General features: G+C 38.2%; 1 protein-coding gene across 4 annotated transcripts in view; it reads left to right on the top strand.

The window, feature by feature from the left end:
• sytl5 (synaptotagmin like 5) overlaps positions 1-12,965 on the top strand; it is an 81,971-nt gene extending 69,006 nt beyond the window's left edge. For all 4 annotated transcript variants that reach the window (XM_008107379.3, XM_008107378.3, XM_062977180.1 and 1 more), the window contains 4 exons: positions 879-987; positions 2,009-2,144; positions 5,092-5,300; positions 7,454-12,965. In XM_008107379.3, coding sequence (XP_008105586.2) covers positions 879-987; positions 2,009-2,144; positions 5,092-5,300; positions 7,454-7,596 — 597 coding nt within the window. In that variant the 3' untranslated portion in view covers positions 7,597-12,965. The remainder of the gene's footprint in view (positions 1-878; positions 988-2,008; positions 2,145-5,091; positions 5,301-7,453) is intronic.
• The last annotated feature ends 1,875 nt before the right edge of the window (positions 12,966-14,840 follow it).

The following is a 14,840-nucleotide window of genomic DNA, read 5'->3' as shown; positions in this document are numbered from 1 at the left end:
ATATGTGATATTAAAGTCCAAAGTTATAATCCACTTCACCGAAACACACACTATTTGGCAAGCAATAGTGTGGGGAACTGTCCATAGTCTTTGAGGCTTAAGGTAAATCCGAAGGAAACTGGAAAACAAGGCTTGAAACTGAGAAGCAAGGTCCGTGGTTTAAAACGCAAGGCAAGGCAAGGCAAGACTTGAAACTTGGCAAGATCAAACTTGAAACAAGGCAAACATGAATCAAGAACTGAGTCCATAGAAGTCCATGGTACAAGGCTGGGCAGGAAACTTGATCCGGGAACTGGGAACTGGAGTACGAAGTCTACACACGATCTCACTCCTCAAGCCGACGAATTGACTCCGCAAGGATTTCTTTGCGGGCAAACACCTATATAGGATCTTGTTTTCCCGCCAAGGAACACTTTCTCTGGGGAACAAGAAACGAAACCTATACTGTGTCCAGATGCATGACTCCTTAAAGTTTCCCAAGGGAAACAGACTTAATCATCTAATTGTCTGGCAGCTATCCTGGCGCTCCGGCGAGTCGCCTCTCGAGCGCCTCTATCTTGATTATAATAATCCCGGCGAGAAAATGGGGGAGATTTCTGCTCAAGGCTTGTTTGGCTGACTTCTTGTGGGCAAACATCTTGCAGGTGCAAGGGCTCCAAATCTGGCAGAAACGGTGGGAAACCCAAGTTTTCCTCTTCATCTGCCACAATAGTACTAGGAACGGGACTACATGGCCCATGAGTCATCACAGACCTACAGAATCCCTCCACTCCTTGATCACTCACAAAAATCTCTATGACTTGTTTATACATTTTAAATAGTTGGAAGGAAAATATATATGAACTCCAGTAGGACATTCTTCCATTTCATTCTTTCAGATGGAGGTTGCAGCTGACACTGGTCTTCAGTATAAAGGAGAATTGGTAGTTATCTTACGATACACCCCCCCTGAGAGGAACCTAACACTTCCATTAGAAGAGATTCAAGGTAAAATACACATTGATCCTAGTATCCAGCAATATTTTTACTCTAGGTAATTGCAATTCACCATCTTGTGGTGCAAACATAAGCCATAAAATTACTAGACTGTAGAAGATTGGAATTGCTGACGATTCGATGAGTTACCAATCTCAAAAGAAATTTCAAATCACAGATGGTTTTATTTTTCTGAGTATTCAAGCCCCAGATGTACTCCTTGGAGAGGACCTAGGATTCATCAGCTTTCATAAATAATCCTGAACTGATTTATCATCTGTCATTTATGCAGCCTTTTGTTATAATTTTATTTTCATGTTGGCTGAGGAGGCCTGGCATTTTCATTTCATACAGAATATTGCAGACAAATGCTAATAATGTCTACGGAAAGTAGAAAAGCTATTTTGTACAGAAAGGTCATATAGTTTTGTACATAAACTCTTGCAGACTTTATGCAAGTAATTGGTGCAGTCCACATTATATCATGGTTTTGTTACAGTTTTTCTCTTTCTCAACCATCTCTATTCATCACATACATCTTCTTAATGTTAATTAAAGTTTTGTTTGTGTAGAGTTCCTTTTCAGAGTCTTTTAAAATGCATGTACTTGATTCATTGTGTTAGCAGCCACCTTTTAGTAGAAGCTAACAGTTTCACTTCAAAATGTATTATATGCAGTGTAGACCCAGTCTTGATAAAGTATTTGGCAAACCAATCACTCTTTTTATTTTGGAAACTATATTTATTAATATTGGTCTTTTTAAAGGGAGATGCACCACATTTATGTGATTGGGAGAATGGAAGGAAAGAACAAAGCTTTGTTTATGTGTGAGTGAATGGATAAATGCTGAAAGAGAGATCATTTGGAGAAAACCCTTCTGTGGACAAGAGACTAAATGTGTGCATGTTCCATAAGTCAGAAACAATTGAAAGGTTCACAAGAACAGTAACAAAATACAGAATATCTAAGCATTAAAGTTTATCATACCATTGTAGAAGTTGGTACACATTTAATTGTCTTTATTTTATTCAAGGAAAGAAGAGTTCCAAGAAAGCAAGGAAGTCAAATTCACAACTACTGTCAGGAGGTATATTAGAAGTTATCATCAAGGAAGCCAAGAATTTAATGGCGGTGAAGTCAGGAGGAACCTCTGACACATTTGTGAAAGGGTAATTTCTTCCATCTTGGTTTCTGCTTAAAATGCCAGTAGATGTTGTATATTTTACACTGAATTTCTTTTAACCATTTCCCCGCCACTGGAGGCATGTAGGGAAGGTGAAAGCGCTTATTCCTTCACTCCCTTCTGCTGCTTATCATTTTTAAAAAATAGGAAACCTACTCTTAAACCCATTTTTCATTGTGACTACTTCTCTAAACCAGGAATTCTAAAACCTTTTCAGCTGTGAAACCCTTTTTGAAGCAAAAGTTTATTGTGGAGACCCAGTGTTTATATTATATTGTACTATATTATATTATATATATGTTTCCATATTGTGTTTTAAAATTTGACAGGTGGACTGTGTCAGTGGCAGAGGGATAGAGAGTGTTTGTGTGAACTAATTGAAAAAATGAACAAATTCCTATGCACACTGTACATATCTTGCTTGTAGTGCAAAAAAACGAAAGAAACAAGAACAATACGTTTTTTAAATGAACAACAGTTTTAATCAACATAAACTTAACAGTATTTCAGTGGTGGAGGAGGAAGAAGAGGGAACTGTGGAGCCCCTCAGTATGCTGCGGGCTCTGCGGAGTACACTTTAAGAACCACTGCTTTAAACAGTGAGTGGCTAATGTATTGGTTTCATTTGGTGTGAAACAAGGTCATGATTCTTCTACAAAATTTGCAGCTCGTAGTGTGAAAATAAGAATTATTTCACATCATTTTATATACCTATTCTACTCACTTCTTTACAATCACTCCCATAGTTGCCTCTTTCATAAATATATGCATTCACATATTTTAATATAAAACATCTTCACATTTTATGAATAGATTGAACAATATTAGACTCCAAACAAATCCTTAGGTTCCTTCTGTGCTAATTGTCCAGTTTGCTCCCATCCTTTACTTCAACTCCTTTATTAATTAAGCATGCAAATATCCCCACATTTTATTATTTCCTAGTAGCATTGATATCTTTCCCATCTTCTCTTAAAAGGACTCATTTTCAGTTACTATTTTATTTCTTTCAGAATGCTTAAGTGTAAGTATTTGGATTAATCCGTCTTGTAAATCCTTGAACTTAACTCCATGCCACTTCTAGCATTGTTTTGAGTGTTAGTAAAATAGTTCAAGTAAATGCATAACTAGGAGCCCTCCAGTCCCACTTTCCTATTATAGCTCTCTTCATATAGAGAGACATCTGGAGAGACTCTACATCTGATAGCTCTGAAACACTGTGAAAAATCAACATTATGGGTTATATGGAGAAAACCCATAAGTGAAGGAGGCTCTCATTGTTGGGTTGTTCGACTGAGTATGTGGGAAGTGATAGTGGCAAGGATAGTGTTATAATCCTCTACCTCATGTGAAGTTAAACTAGTTAGTTTAACTTCATTATTCTGAATACCCAAATACTGCTTTAGTTAATTCAGTTTCCAGATTCGTTTCCTAAAGAGATTGATTGAGGTGTAAGTATTGCCTAATGTCTTCTGAAGTTCCAACTAATGGAAGGGATTCATTCAACTTTTATCAGTTTGTGTCCTCCTTCAGCCACCTATTTACTTCTTTATCAGTCTTATTGACTAATACCCTATCTTAATTTTAAAAAATAATTTTTTAATTGAATACATTTACAAATAACATTACACCCTCTCCCCCTTCAACAGTTGACTGATTTAGTACAATCAACTATCATAGCTGCTGCACATTTTTCACCCATTAGAGACTAGTTTCCTATATTGATGGTATGTCTCACTGAATAATTTCCTGCTCCTGATATATTTACATAATTTTGTCTTAATTTTTGTAACTTCTTAATTTCTTTGTAATAGACACCTTATTAACTATTTTGCCAGAGTTTGTGCTCCTCTTCATTCTTCCATTTATATGATACCTTCTTGTTTTTTACATGCTCTACTCCTTTATAGCTTATAGTTACATAAAAAGGTAATTATAAATAACAGACATATTAGCATCGGATGGCCAGGTATTTGTCTCAGTCATGAATGCTATGTATTAGGGAGGGGAGCAGCACAAACTATCTGAGGTTCACTCTTGGTAACCTTTCCTTCTATTTGAATACAGTCATCTTAGGAAACCATATATAGTATATAATGCTACTATAGTGTATATGGATTTCGGCAATGTATTCTCTATATTTATGTATAAGTCTAGAAATGTTAGTCACTTGTCAACCTAAAAACCTGAGCTGATTTATCAGTGGGTCAGTGTGAGTGCTGTACCTACTCTTACAAAAAAAGAACCACTTCCTCTCAGTAAAGTAGTGGATGTCAAAAGCTTTCTGACACAGGAAAACTTAATAGAAGTACTGACCCCCTTTACTCTCTCTGCCGTGGCATCACTTTCCTGAATACCTGGAGAGAGAGAAATGGCATTGGCAACTCTTAGTGGCTGACCCCTCGAGGCAGCACTAACTTTCCCTCTCTGTTGAGTAAACCTTCAACTTGTCCACAGGTCACATTAAAAAAACATAATTTTGTTCCCAAAACTTGCCTTGACTTACACAGAAGGTCGAGTTATGGTAATTCTGTATTAGGAATGCGTGTTTTTTACCAACAGAATCCTCAAAGATAGTGTTTCACATTGTGCAAAATTTTACTTGAAAAACAGATAATACAGCACAACATGTTTGAGCCAAGGTGAGCCAGAGAATTAATCTTTACAGTGAAAAATCATCACCGGGGATGAGTTCAGATCAATATACCTGTCATTTTTAGTTTGCTTCTGCATCGGGCTGCAAATGTAGTGCAGTTTGCCTGCATATAGCATATTTTTCCTAGTCCAGTAAGAGGTGTTGCCCTAATATTGTCTCCCCCGCCCCTCCACCATGTCCCATTAGGTTCTAATGATTATCTCTTCCTATTTATAATTGTCGTGACATTCATAACAAACATGTAATTGCCTCTTGTTTTCTTCCTATTTTCTCATAGATACCTCCTTCCAGACAACAATAAAGCTTCCAAACACAAAACCCATGTAATAAAAAAGAGTGTTAATCCTCACTGGAACCATACCTTCACTTTTAGTGGTCTGAATCCAAGAGATATACACAATGTTTGTGTAGAACTCACTGTTTGGGACAAGGAGTCCCTTTCCAGCAATATCTTCCTGGGAGGCGTTCGCTTGAATACTGGAAGTGGTAAGATCTGTAACTGAACTGGATATGAGCTTCTTCTCTTTTTTTTTTTTTGTTCTTTTCCCTGGTGTGTAAGAAGTTGTTGGAATGAAAAGAATATTGCTACAGGTTTCATTTCAAGAGCTAGTCAACTTAGTATTGGGTGATGGGTCTTAACTCTCACCCCAGAACTCAGCTTTTAGCCTTTAAACCAGGAGCTGGGAATGTTTGGCTAACATAAATACTATTGGACCAGGAAGGCAGTATGCTCTTCATCCTTGCTTTTCCCTCCAACTCCATGAACCTTATTTCTTCCCATATTTTTTACTGTATCGGTATATTATTTTTTTGTTAAATTATGTTTCATTCCATTCATATATTGTCTTCATCCATTTTATTATAAATTGCTTTGCAAAGGTTTGCCCTAAAAATGGGTTAACAAGAAACAATAGTATGTAGAAGTCTGAAATGCGCTTGAAACTCTTAGAAGTCACTAGGGAAGTGTTGTTTCTCAAAGATTTATGCCTTTTCCTATTAGGTTTTTGCAGAATTTGAGCATGTACGAATGCAGACTGTCTATCTGCCTGATATTTCCACATCTCTCCGTGATGCAAAATGTGGTTTTCATTTTTATCTTCTATATCAGACAAAAATGGGCAGGACAGCTGCATAGCAGTGAAAGACATGTTTGCCTTCTTGTGTCTGCTGTCTTGCTCTTGGTATTTTTTTATTGTGCCAGAAGCTACTTGAGAACATACTGCAAGTCGCTCCTAGTGTGAGAATTGGCCGTCTACAGAGACGTTGCCCAGGGGGCACTTGGATGTGTTACTATCCTGCTGGGAGGCTTCTTTCATGTCCCCGCAAGTTAGAACTGACAGATAGGAGCTCACCCTGTCTCGCAGCCTTCAGGTCAGTAGCCTTCAGGTCAGCAGTCCTGCCAGCACATGGGTTAACCCATTGCTCCACCATGGCTCCTTGTTCCTGGCATGACCGAAAGTGACAACAGCAAAACCAGTTTCAATTTTGTTTACAAAAATTACGATTTTCATTTTTTTTCTTGTTTTGGAAGATGTTGGGAGGTAATGGGGAAACTGCAATATTTTTGTGATTGTTTAATGTGCGTTTTTTAAAAAAATTTAAATTGGAGGTCAGGAAACCTATAGGTCTTGTAAAATAGGAAGCTAGGACTTCTGGTGTCCTATGGGTCAAACTTTCCTCACCATTTATTTACATGGAAGCTGGAAAAGAGGAAACATGACTCTGGTTGTGCTACTTATTTCATGCTTTTTGTATAACGTATGGAGAAACCTGCCAATGCTAGCAGAGTACATTTCATTTTTACACCAGATAAGTAATGGGAATAATGCTTCCCTCTCATCGTGTCCTTACAATATGTTCACCTGCCCATAGAGTTTTTGTTTTAGTTTCAATGTATAAAGTTAAATATGAATCAAGCTGATTTCAAGCTGTTTCTTAGCTCAAATGACTTGATTTTCTGTCACACCATCTTTCCATGAACTAAATACAAGTGATTTTTAAAGGTCAACTTATTTCTACTTAAGTGCTTCATATTTTGTCACTCTCAAATTTGAAGGCAAACCCTGAAGCCCCGTCTGAATTTAAAAGGGCCCCTTGCCCTTTTAGAACCTGCTTCTAAGTTGCAGACATAAATGTGAGATGTACATCTATATTAATTGTTTACAACATATTTGTTTTATATCACTAACCAAATGCAAGTTGCTGCAAGTCGCTTCTGATGTGTGAGAATTGGCCGTCTGCAATGACGTTGCCCAGGGGACGCCCAGATGTTTTATGTTTTTACAGTCCTTGTAGGAGGCTTCTCTCATGTCCCCACATGAGCGAATTTCTCAAGTCACCCCTGACATGAAAAAAAACCTAACCAAATAGTGAGAACATAAGACTTGATGCATTCCCATTAATAAAATGTATTTGCTACTTTCATATCCATTATTTGAACAGCAAAACGTTTTTATTTTGGGTTCTTTTTTCTTTAATATAAAGAAATATTTTTCAATAAGTGAACCTGAAGGAACTGTAGAGAGTAGTTTTCTTTACAGATAGAAACATCCAAGTTTTTAAATGTAATGGGATAGAATTGATTTTTTTTTCTCTGATTGCACCCGTATGTTGACCATTGCCATTTCATTTATTTCCAGGGTTAAGTAATGGCAAAGAAGTAGACTGGATGGATTCTCAGGGGGAAGAACAGCTTCTTTGGCAACAAATGATTGATTGTTCTGGAGATTCTGTGGAAGGTGTTTTAATGCTGAGATCTAGCATGGGAAAACGCAGACTCTGAGAGAAATGCTATTTGCATAGGATTCACTCCAGGTGTCTTGTGTACACAGTAGTGCCATGAACACAGACCTACAGTGGAGCACCTTCTGTAATCATTTGCACATGTAAAATAGAAAAGACAAAGACTTATTCAACACTGGACTTTAAAGCTCCTGCAATGAACTATAAAAGCATTTAGCACTTTCTAACATAGACATTTTGCCACTTTTTCTGGCTTGCCCAGCAAAATTTGGCAATGCCACTTGGGAGACTGGATTTCTCAGGTACAATTCAGTCACTGGAATCAGATCCTCTACAATGCTTCAATGAACATAATTTAAACAATTCTTCTTAAGTTAAGATGGTTTTAACATGTATTTTCTCTGAGTTAGGGCACTCAGAATGAGCTAAGGGATGAGGAGGGTTTCAGATTTCAGGCAAGCTGCAAGAACAATTATTTGCTGTAATTATTTCCTACTCCCATGTCCAAGCCCCTGCAGACTTATTTCCATTAATGGTTCCCAGTTGTGGGCTTGCTAATGAGCGATTCATGAACCTTTCTGTACCTGCTTGCAAGCAAAACTGCTGTGTGTGAGATTTTTAGAGACCAGCAGCTATTGCTGGAATACAAAATGACAAGAGCCTCCTAAATATCATTAGTGGTGCACTGAATCCACTGAATGCTGGCATTTGTTATTTAAAAAAAACATGGTTTGCAATGTAACAAGCAAACCAGACAAATAGTTGCTGTTATGTTACAATGTCTTATTCTGAAGATAACCAAGTTTAATCCATTGAGGACAATAGCCGAGATCCTAAATTGCTATAGCTCCCCACTCATCATCCCAGAGACTCGCAGTTTTGCTACAATAGACACACCTACCTTGTCATCCCTTAAGGTGTGAGTGTGATCACAGAATTGTATGACTACTCCCTATCCAGATGCAGACTGATAACACTTTTTGCAGAGATCTGCCAGGATCTTGGAATGATATGATCTGGGAGTATCGGGCCAAGGAGCTCAGCCTGTCGGTTCAGTGGGGCTTTCATAGTGAAACTGTGAACTGTGCTGGAGAGCATTGGTCACTGCAGGTGATGAAAGAAAATATGAGCCTCCACTAAAACCAAGATAAATGCAGCAGTAAGGTGGACTTATATTTGCTTGTGTTACAAACAGTCTGTGACATTATTGGAGGAGAACTCCAATGGAAGGATGTTCTAGTGTGGTGATAAACTGCACTTACTGCCTCATCACACTAGAGCATGAATCCACTTTAAATCTCATTTCTGCCTCCTGCAAAATTCTGGGGTTTCTAGTTTGGTGAGGCCCAGCACCAATCTGGCTGAGCTGTTTAAAGCCCCCTCCCTAAAGTGGATTTAAAATGGATTTAAAGTGGATCCAAGCTCTAGTATGATGAGGTCTAGTATGAAGAGTTGTTTGTCCTAATCATTGCACTAATTCTACCTCCCTATTATTTGAAAACATGGAATGATCAAGTGTTCCTCTCCTCCTTAAATCTTTCTAAAGAACTTGAAAACTGTAATCATTTCAGTATCACTGCTCTCACCCCTTCCCTGATTTTTCCTTCATACTTTTTTATTTGACTTGTCTTTTATATAGGCTGTAAAGTGCACTGCTACTTAAGGAATGAAACACAGCGAGGATCTGAAGTCCAGCCTTCACTTACCTAACTTCTTCATTCATAAAAATACACTACACTTAGCCATTAACCACCACTCCCAGACCTACTGCACATCCACTGAAATCCCCCAGACGCATCTGGATATGTCCTCATAGCTAGATGTGAAGCAATTACATCAACCAGTGTTTTATGGAGCTCTCAGTTGCTAATGCATCTGGCCACAAGGACACAACCAGATGCTGCTGCAATCCCACTCCTGGTCACTCTCTTCCAGGTATGAATGACCATAGGTGGCATGCTTCAACAACTATAGGCAGTCCCTGAGTTACAAACATCTGACTTATAGATGACTCATAGTTAAGAGGGGTGAGACAACAGGAAGTGAGAGAAATCCACCCATAGGAAGGGAAATTCACTCAGAATTATCAAGGAGAAAAGGTGTCTCCACTGAAGCTTTATTACCAGTCCTTATTTCCATAACATGTCAAATTTTGCAAAATCCAATTACCACAGGGACAGAAAGTGAGCATGGGCACAGACAGCAAAACAAACACTACAGGGGAGTTAACCCTTCCTTTTGCTATATCCAAAGCTCGCTCTCTCCCCCCTTTCTCCCCCCCCCCCTACACTGCCAGATAATCATATCAAAGCAGAAAATCCACATCTGATTTGAACTGGATTAGTTTAGTCTATACTGCAATATAATCCAGTTCAAAGCAGATAAGTGGATTTTATACAGCTGTGTAGAAGCCCCCATAGCTTACACTTAAAAATGTACCTGTCCCACCTTACAAACAAATTCCACTTAAGAACAAATCTATAGAACCAATTTTGCTTGTAACTAAGAAGGGTATGTACATAATAAGACCCTTAAAATATGAATTAGGCATATTAACTAATTCATGCATGGGCCAAATTGGTAAAGTATCATTTTAAAAAAAAGGCTACTTGAAAATATTTTGTTATTTCAAAATAACACTGCCAAATAGAAGCAATATGAAAAATAGAAACACTACAGTAGTGATAAGGAGGCTTCATGAATGCAGATGAGTCTGTTTGCAATGCGGAGCTGCCTTACCAGACAGCAGCTGCTGATCAATCCTGACTTATTGGGGCCCCTTCTACGCTGCCTTATATCCCAGGATCTGATCCCAGGTTTAAACTGGATTATGTGAGTCTCCACTGCCAGATAATCTGGGATAAGCAGAAAATCTGCAATGAGATCCTGGGATATAGGGGCAGTGTGGAAGGGGCCTGGGCAGCAGCTGCTGTGAGGGCCCTTCTACACTGCCATATAACCCAAAATGTCAAGGCAGATAATCCACATTATCTGCTTTGAAGTGGATTATCTGAGTCTACACTGCCAGATAATTCAGTTCAAAGCAAATTATCTCTATTTTATGCAGCTGTGTAGAAGGGGCCTGAGTTACAGGACTCTGTTTTCCAATTTATTAGAGCAAATCACTCTCCAATAAAAAGGAATTGCAAAAGGAATTTCGATAAGGATCCTTCTTCTCTGGGGCCAGATACTGCTTGCGGGAGTAGAATAGGAACAGGAATCTGCCAAATAGAACAGACCTAGGTGATTGTGGAGATTGATGCCCAGCAAGTTGAGGGATGGGCAGGGGCATTGGGATGGGAATTCCACATAGCATATGTAGCTAAGTAGCTGATTTTGAAGCTTGGCCTAAAAAATCAATAGATGTTTCAGGGAGAATTATATAGATCTATTGGAGCTGATAGCATTGGATCCAGACTTCGGGATTTTGAGTTTGTAGTTGTGTGCCTTTAAGCCATTTTTGACTTATGAAGACCCTAAGGCAGTGGTTCTCAACCTGTGCATCCCCAGGTGTTTTGGCCTACAACTCCTAGAAATCCTAGCCAGTTCACCAGCTGTTAGGATTTCTGGGAGTTGAAGGCCAAAACACCCGGGGACGCACAGGTTGAGAACCACTGCCCAAAGGTGAACCTTCACAAGGATTTCTTGATTGAATTTGGTCAGTGGGGGCTTCTTTTTGCTTCCTCTGAAGTCAAGAGTGTGACTTGCCCAAGGTCACCCAGTGGGTTTCCATAACTGAATGGGGTCTCAGATACCAGTCTCCTAATGTCTTGGTCCAACACTCAAAACAGTACACCACACTGGCTAGACTCTTCTAAATCAATTGGATGTAAGTTAGTCATGGCTGCTTGTAGGTCCATTGATTCAAAATGATCTGCTCTAAGTATGACTAAATATGGCTTTAGTATTTCTGTAGACTGAAGCTATAAAAGCCTTTGGCTTTGTAGTATTGTGCCTATATGAGAGGAGTGTATTTAATATATTAACATGGTAAAACACAGCATGTGAATCAGACTTCATTTGTGAAGCAGTTTTTTTAGGGCAAGGAACTAAGTTAGATGGAAGATGAAGAGCAGTGATTCATAAATAGCGTAACACCAGTAGCTTGGGACCACTTCAGTGTTCGAGATGTGCTTGTTCCATTTTTATCCTGCAATTCATGCTGTAAAATGGCCTTGATACTTTGTGGTAATTGACACTATGAAATATCAGCAATTCCCCACAAGAGGAGGTTTGTTGATTGTGTATGTGCAAGCACCAACCTAGATATTTTGTTTTGTTTGATCTTCTTTTAAACAAATACAGAGGACCAGTAAAGGTTATTTGCTACATAGCAGATTTTTCCTTTTCAAATGATTCTGACAATGTGCTGATTCGTCATGATGTGTTCAGTAGTACTTTGAGTACTTTGTTTACTGTTCAGTAATGTCTTGCTTAAACACCTTTGTTTTGCTATACAATAAATCCCAGAAATCTCATTATTGATTCTATCATTTCATCTAGATCTGATTAAGTGCAGAGTGCAGATAGTGTGGCAAATTTGAAAACATTCCTCTGCAGTTATTATCATATTTTGGCATATTACCACAGAAACAAATTACAGAAATAAAAAACCCTGATATTTCTAATACAACAAATACAATAAAATGCTAATTTGTCTAAAGATGTTTTAAAACACTTTCATTGGGTTGTTGTGAGTTTTCCGGGCTGTATGGCAATGTTCCAGAAGAATTCAGCCTGGAAAACTCATAGCAACCCATTGCCTTCGACAACTTTCAACCTTTGCCTGTTTAGGTAATCTTTTAAAAGTCTAAGGCCCAATGAGTTTAATATTTAAATGAAAGGTTTAACAATTTAATGTTCAATTTTGAAACTGGTGGTATTTCCAAGATATGCAAAACCTTTGTTTTGATGATGTTAGAAGTAGAAGAAAGTGGTGGCTGCAATCCTATGCCCACTTACTTGGAAGGAAAACTCTGCTTATTTCTCACAGAAAAGGTAAAAAAAACCAAAAACTCCCACTAATTTTTCCCCAAAACCTTTTATTCTGGAAAATTGGGGAAAATTGATTATGGAGTATTTTCTTTTGGAATGAAGAATAAATATGTTTAATATAACGTGCGCAATTACTTTTTGCACAAAATAATTTGTAAAAAGTATGTCAGAGGAAAGCTTTTATGGAAGACTGCTACGATATCCGATCATGACAATACCTGTTTCCATTTTATGAGAATGAGTGTCTTAAATGTGTCTTAAGAATTAATGGCGACAAAATGTTCATGGCATCTTCTGTTTTTATTTGGGGTTTTGCTGGTTCCAGAAAGAGGATGAAAAATTTCCTTATTGTTCAGGTGACCTTTGAAGCTCTGTTTGTAACCAAAAAATCATTAAAAGTCCCATTTATACATATATTCTGAAGAAACTCTATTTTAATATATCAAATGTGATAATTTCATGTCAAAACAACTTGTATATAATGTATTTTTTTAAGGAAAGTGACTTTTGTTAGGTTGTTGTGAGTTTTCCAGGCTGTTTGGCCGTGTTCCAGAAGCATTCTCTCCTGACGTTTTGCCCACATCTATGGCAGGCATCCCCAGAGGTTGACTTTTCATATGTAAATGTATTGCATTAGTATTGCATTTTTTTAAAACCCTGCAAATTTCTGTTTTCTCCATGCTTCAAAATTTCACAGCTCTACACATGTATGAGCACCCTGGATGCTGCTTCTTTGTTTTGTGACAATTATGCAAATCTCTGGGATGTGAATTGTATTTAAGAGTAGATCCTCAAAGCCCCACAGGGTAAGATGTACCCTTAAACTACTGTAGGGCACTTGTGGTTTTCTTGATATGGGAAGGCAATCATTTAACCTCTACCAAAATAACTAATGGCGATAGGTTATGAGAGTTGCAATAGAAAAGAGACTCAAAATGAGTTTGCATTAATTGTGCTGGGGCTGTCTAGCATTTCATAGTCAAATTGTTGTGTTCCCTCTGATAATGCAACCAAGCACAATCCTCACCTTTTCAAAAGATGATTGGGTTGTTTCCTTCCCATATCCCAAAGGAGGATACTCTGTAGTGCAATTCATTTGTGGCAATACCTTATATTGACAGCATGCATTATCTGCTGTCCTGCAGAATGTGTTCCTATATAGTCCTGAGATAGATTGAAAAGCTGTATTACAAACACTTTTTATTAACGAAATCAAACAAAAGTGTTTGCAAAATACATTAAAATGTCTTTGTACTGTATTTATTTCTCTTATGACCATGCATTTGGAAGATTTAAGCTGGGCAAGTATCAAATGATAACTTAATGCAGGTCCATTATAATTTGTGCCAGTTGTTTGCTTTTCAAATAAAATCAGAGGAATACATTTTACACTTCAACACAAATATGATGTAGGGATTAAACATGTGGCTGTCCAGGGGCAGCTGGATTGCATCCTTCACCATCTCTCTCAGTGGGCTATGCTCCTGAAGGTTGGTGCTGTTCAACACGATCAAGAGGACCTTCCATTTCTTTCCCCAACTACAATTTCTATGGACAGGTACAACCTACTTGCTGGGTTTCCAAATAGGTCACTGGTTGTAAAGAGTCTTGCTGAACCAGGCAAAGGGGCTACCAGTAACTCATTTCCTAAAGGAGCAAGCAAAATTCCCCACAAGTGTTACAAAAGATATTTAAGTAGGCATATCACAACAGCCCAGGATCTAAATCCTGTTGCTTTAATGCTCACGAGAGTAGATCCACTGAACCAATGGGATTTATTTATGTGTTGGCTCACCAATCAATTAAATGTATCTACTACAGTTTCATTGCTAGGAGTTCTCAATGTGAACTCGCACTGCACATTTATTCATAGCAGTGAGTAGAAGACACTGTCTATGCCAAGGTATGCTAAGCTGATGGGGTAATTTCAATAATATACAGTGGGACCGCTACTTAAGAGTGTCCCAGCTTAAGAGCATTTTGAGTTAAGAGCTGTCACTCAGCCTGGGTTTCACTTTGACATAAGAGCAGCATTTTGAGTTTCGAGCTAGTGCTCTTGAGTTAAGAGTTCGTGCTCTTGTCCGCTTTGAGGAACTTTGGGTTAGTTGATCTTGCGTGGTTTTTATTCCTGGTATGTTTGGCTTCATGAAGAGAGAACAGGAAACAGCAAGAGAGGGAGGGAGACGGGAATGAGGACAGTATGAAGAAAATGATGGTTCTGCCTCTTCACTTTGTGCTTCTACCATTTTAAAAAGTTGATATTTCTTTTTTATTATTCCATCTGAATGT

Source organism: Anolis carolinensis, chromosome 3 (assembly GCF_035594765.1).
Source record: "Anolis carolinensis isolate JA03-04 chromosome 3, rAnoCar3.1.pri, whole genome shotgun sequence".
In the NCBI taxonomy this organism is placed as follows: domain Eukaryota; kingdom Metazoa; phylum Chordata; class Lepidosauria; order Squamata; family Dactyloidae; genus Anolis; species Anolis carolinensis.
The sequence above is the reverse complement of the archived record's forward strand: the minus strand, read 5'-3'. Positions and strand labels throughout refer to the sequence as shown.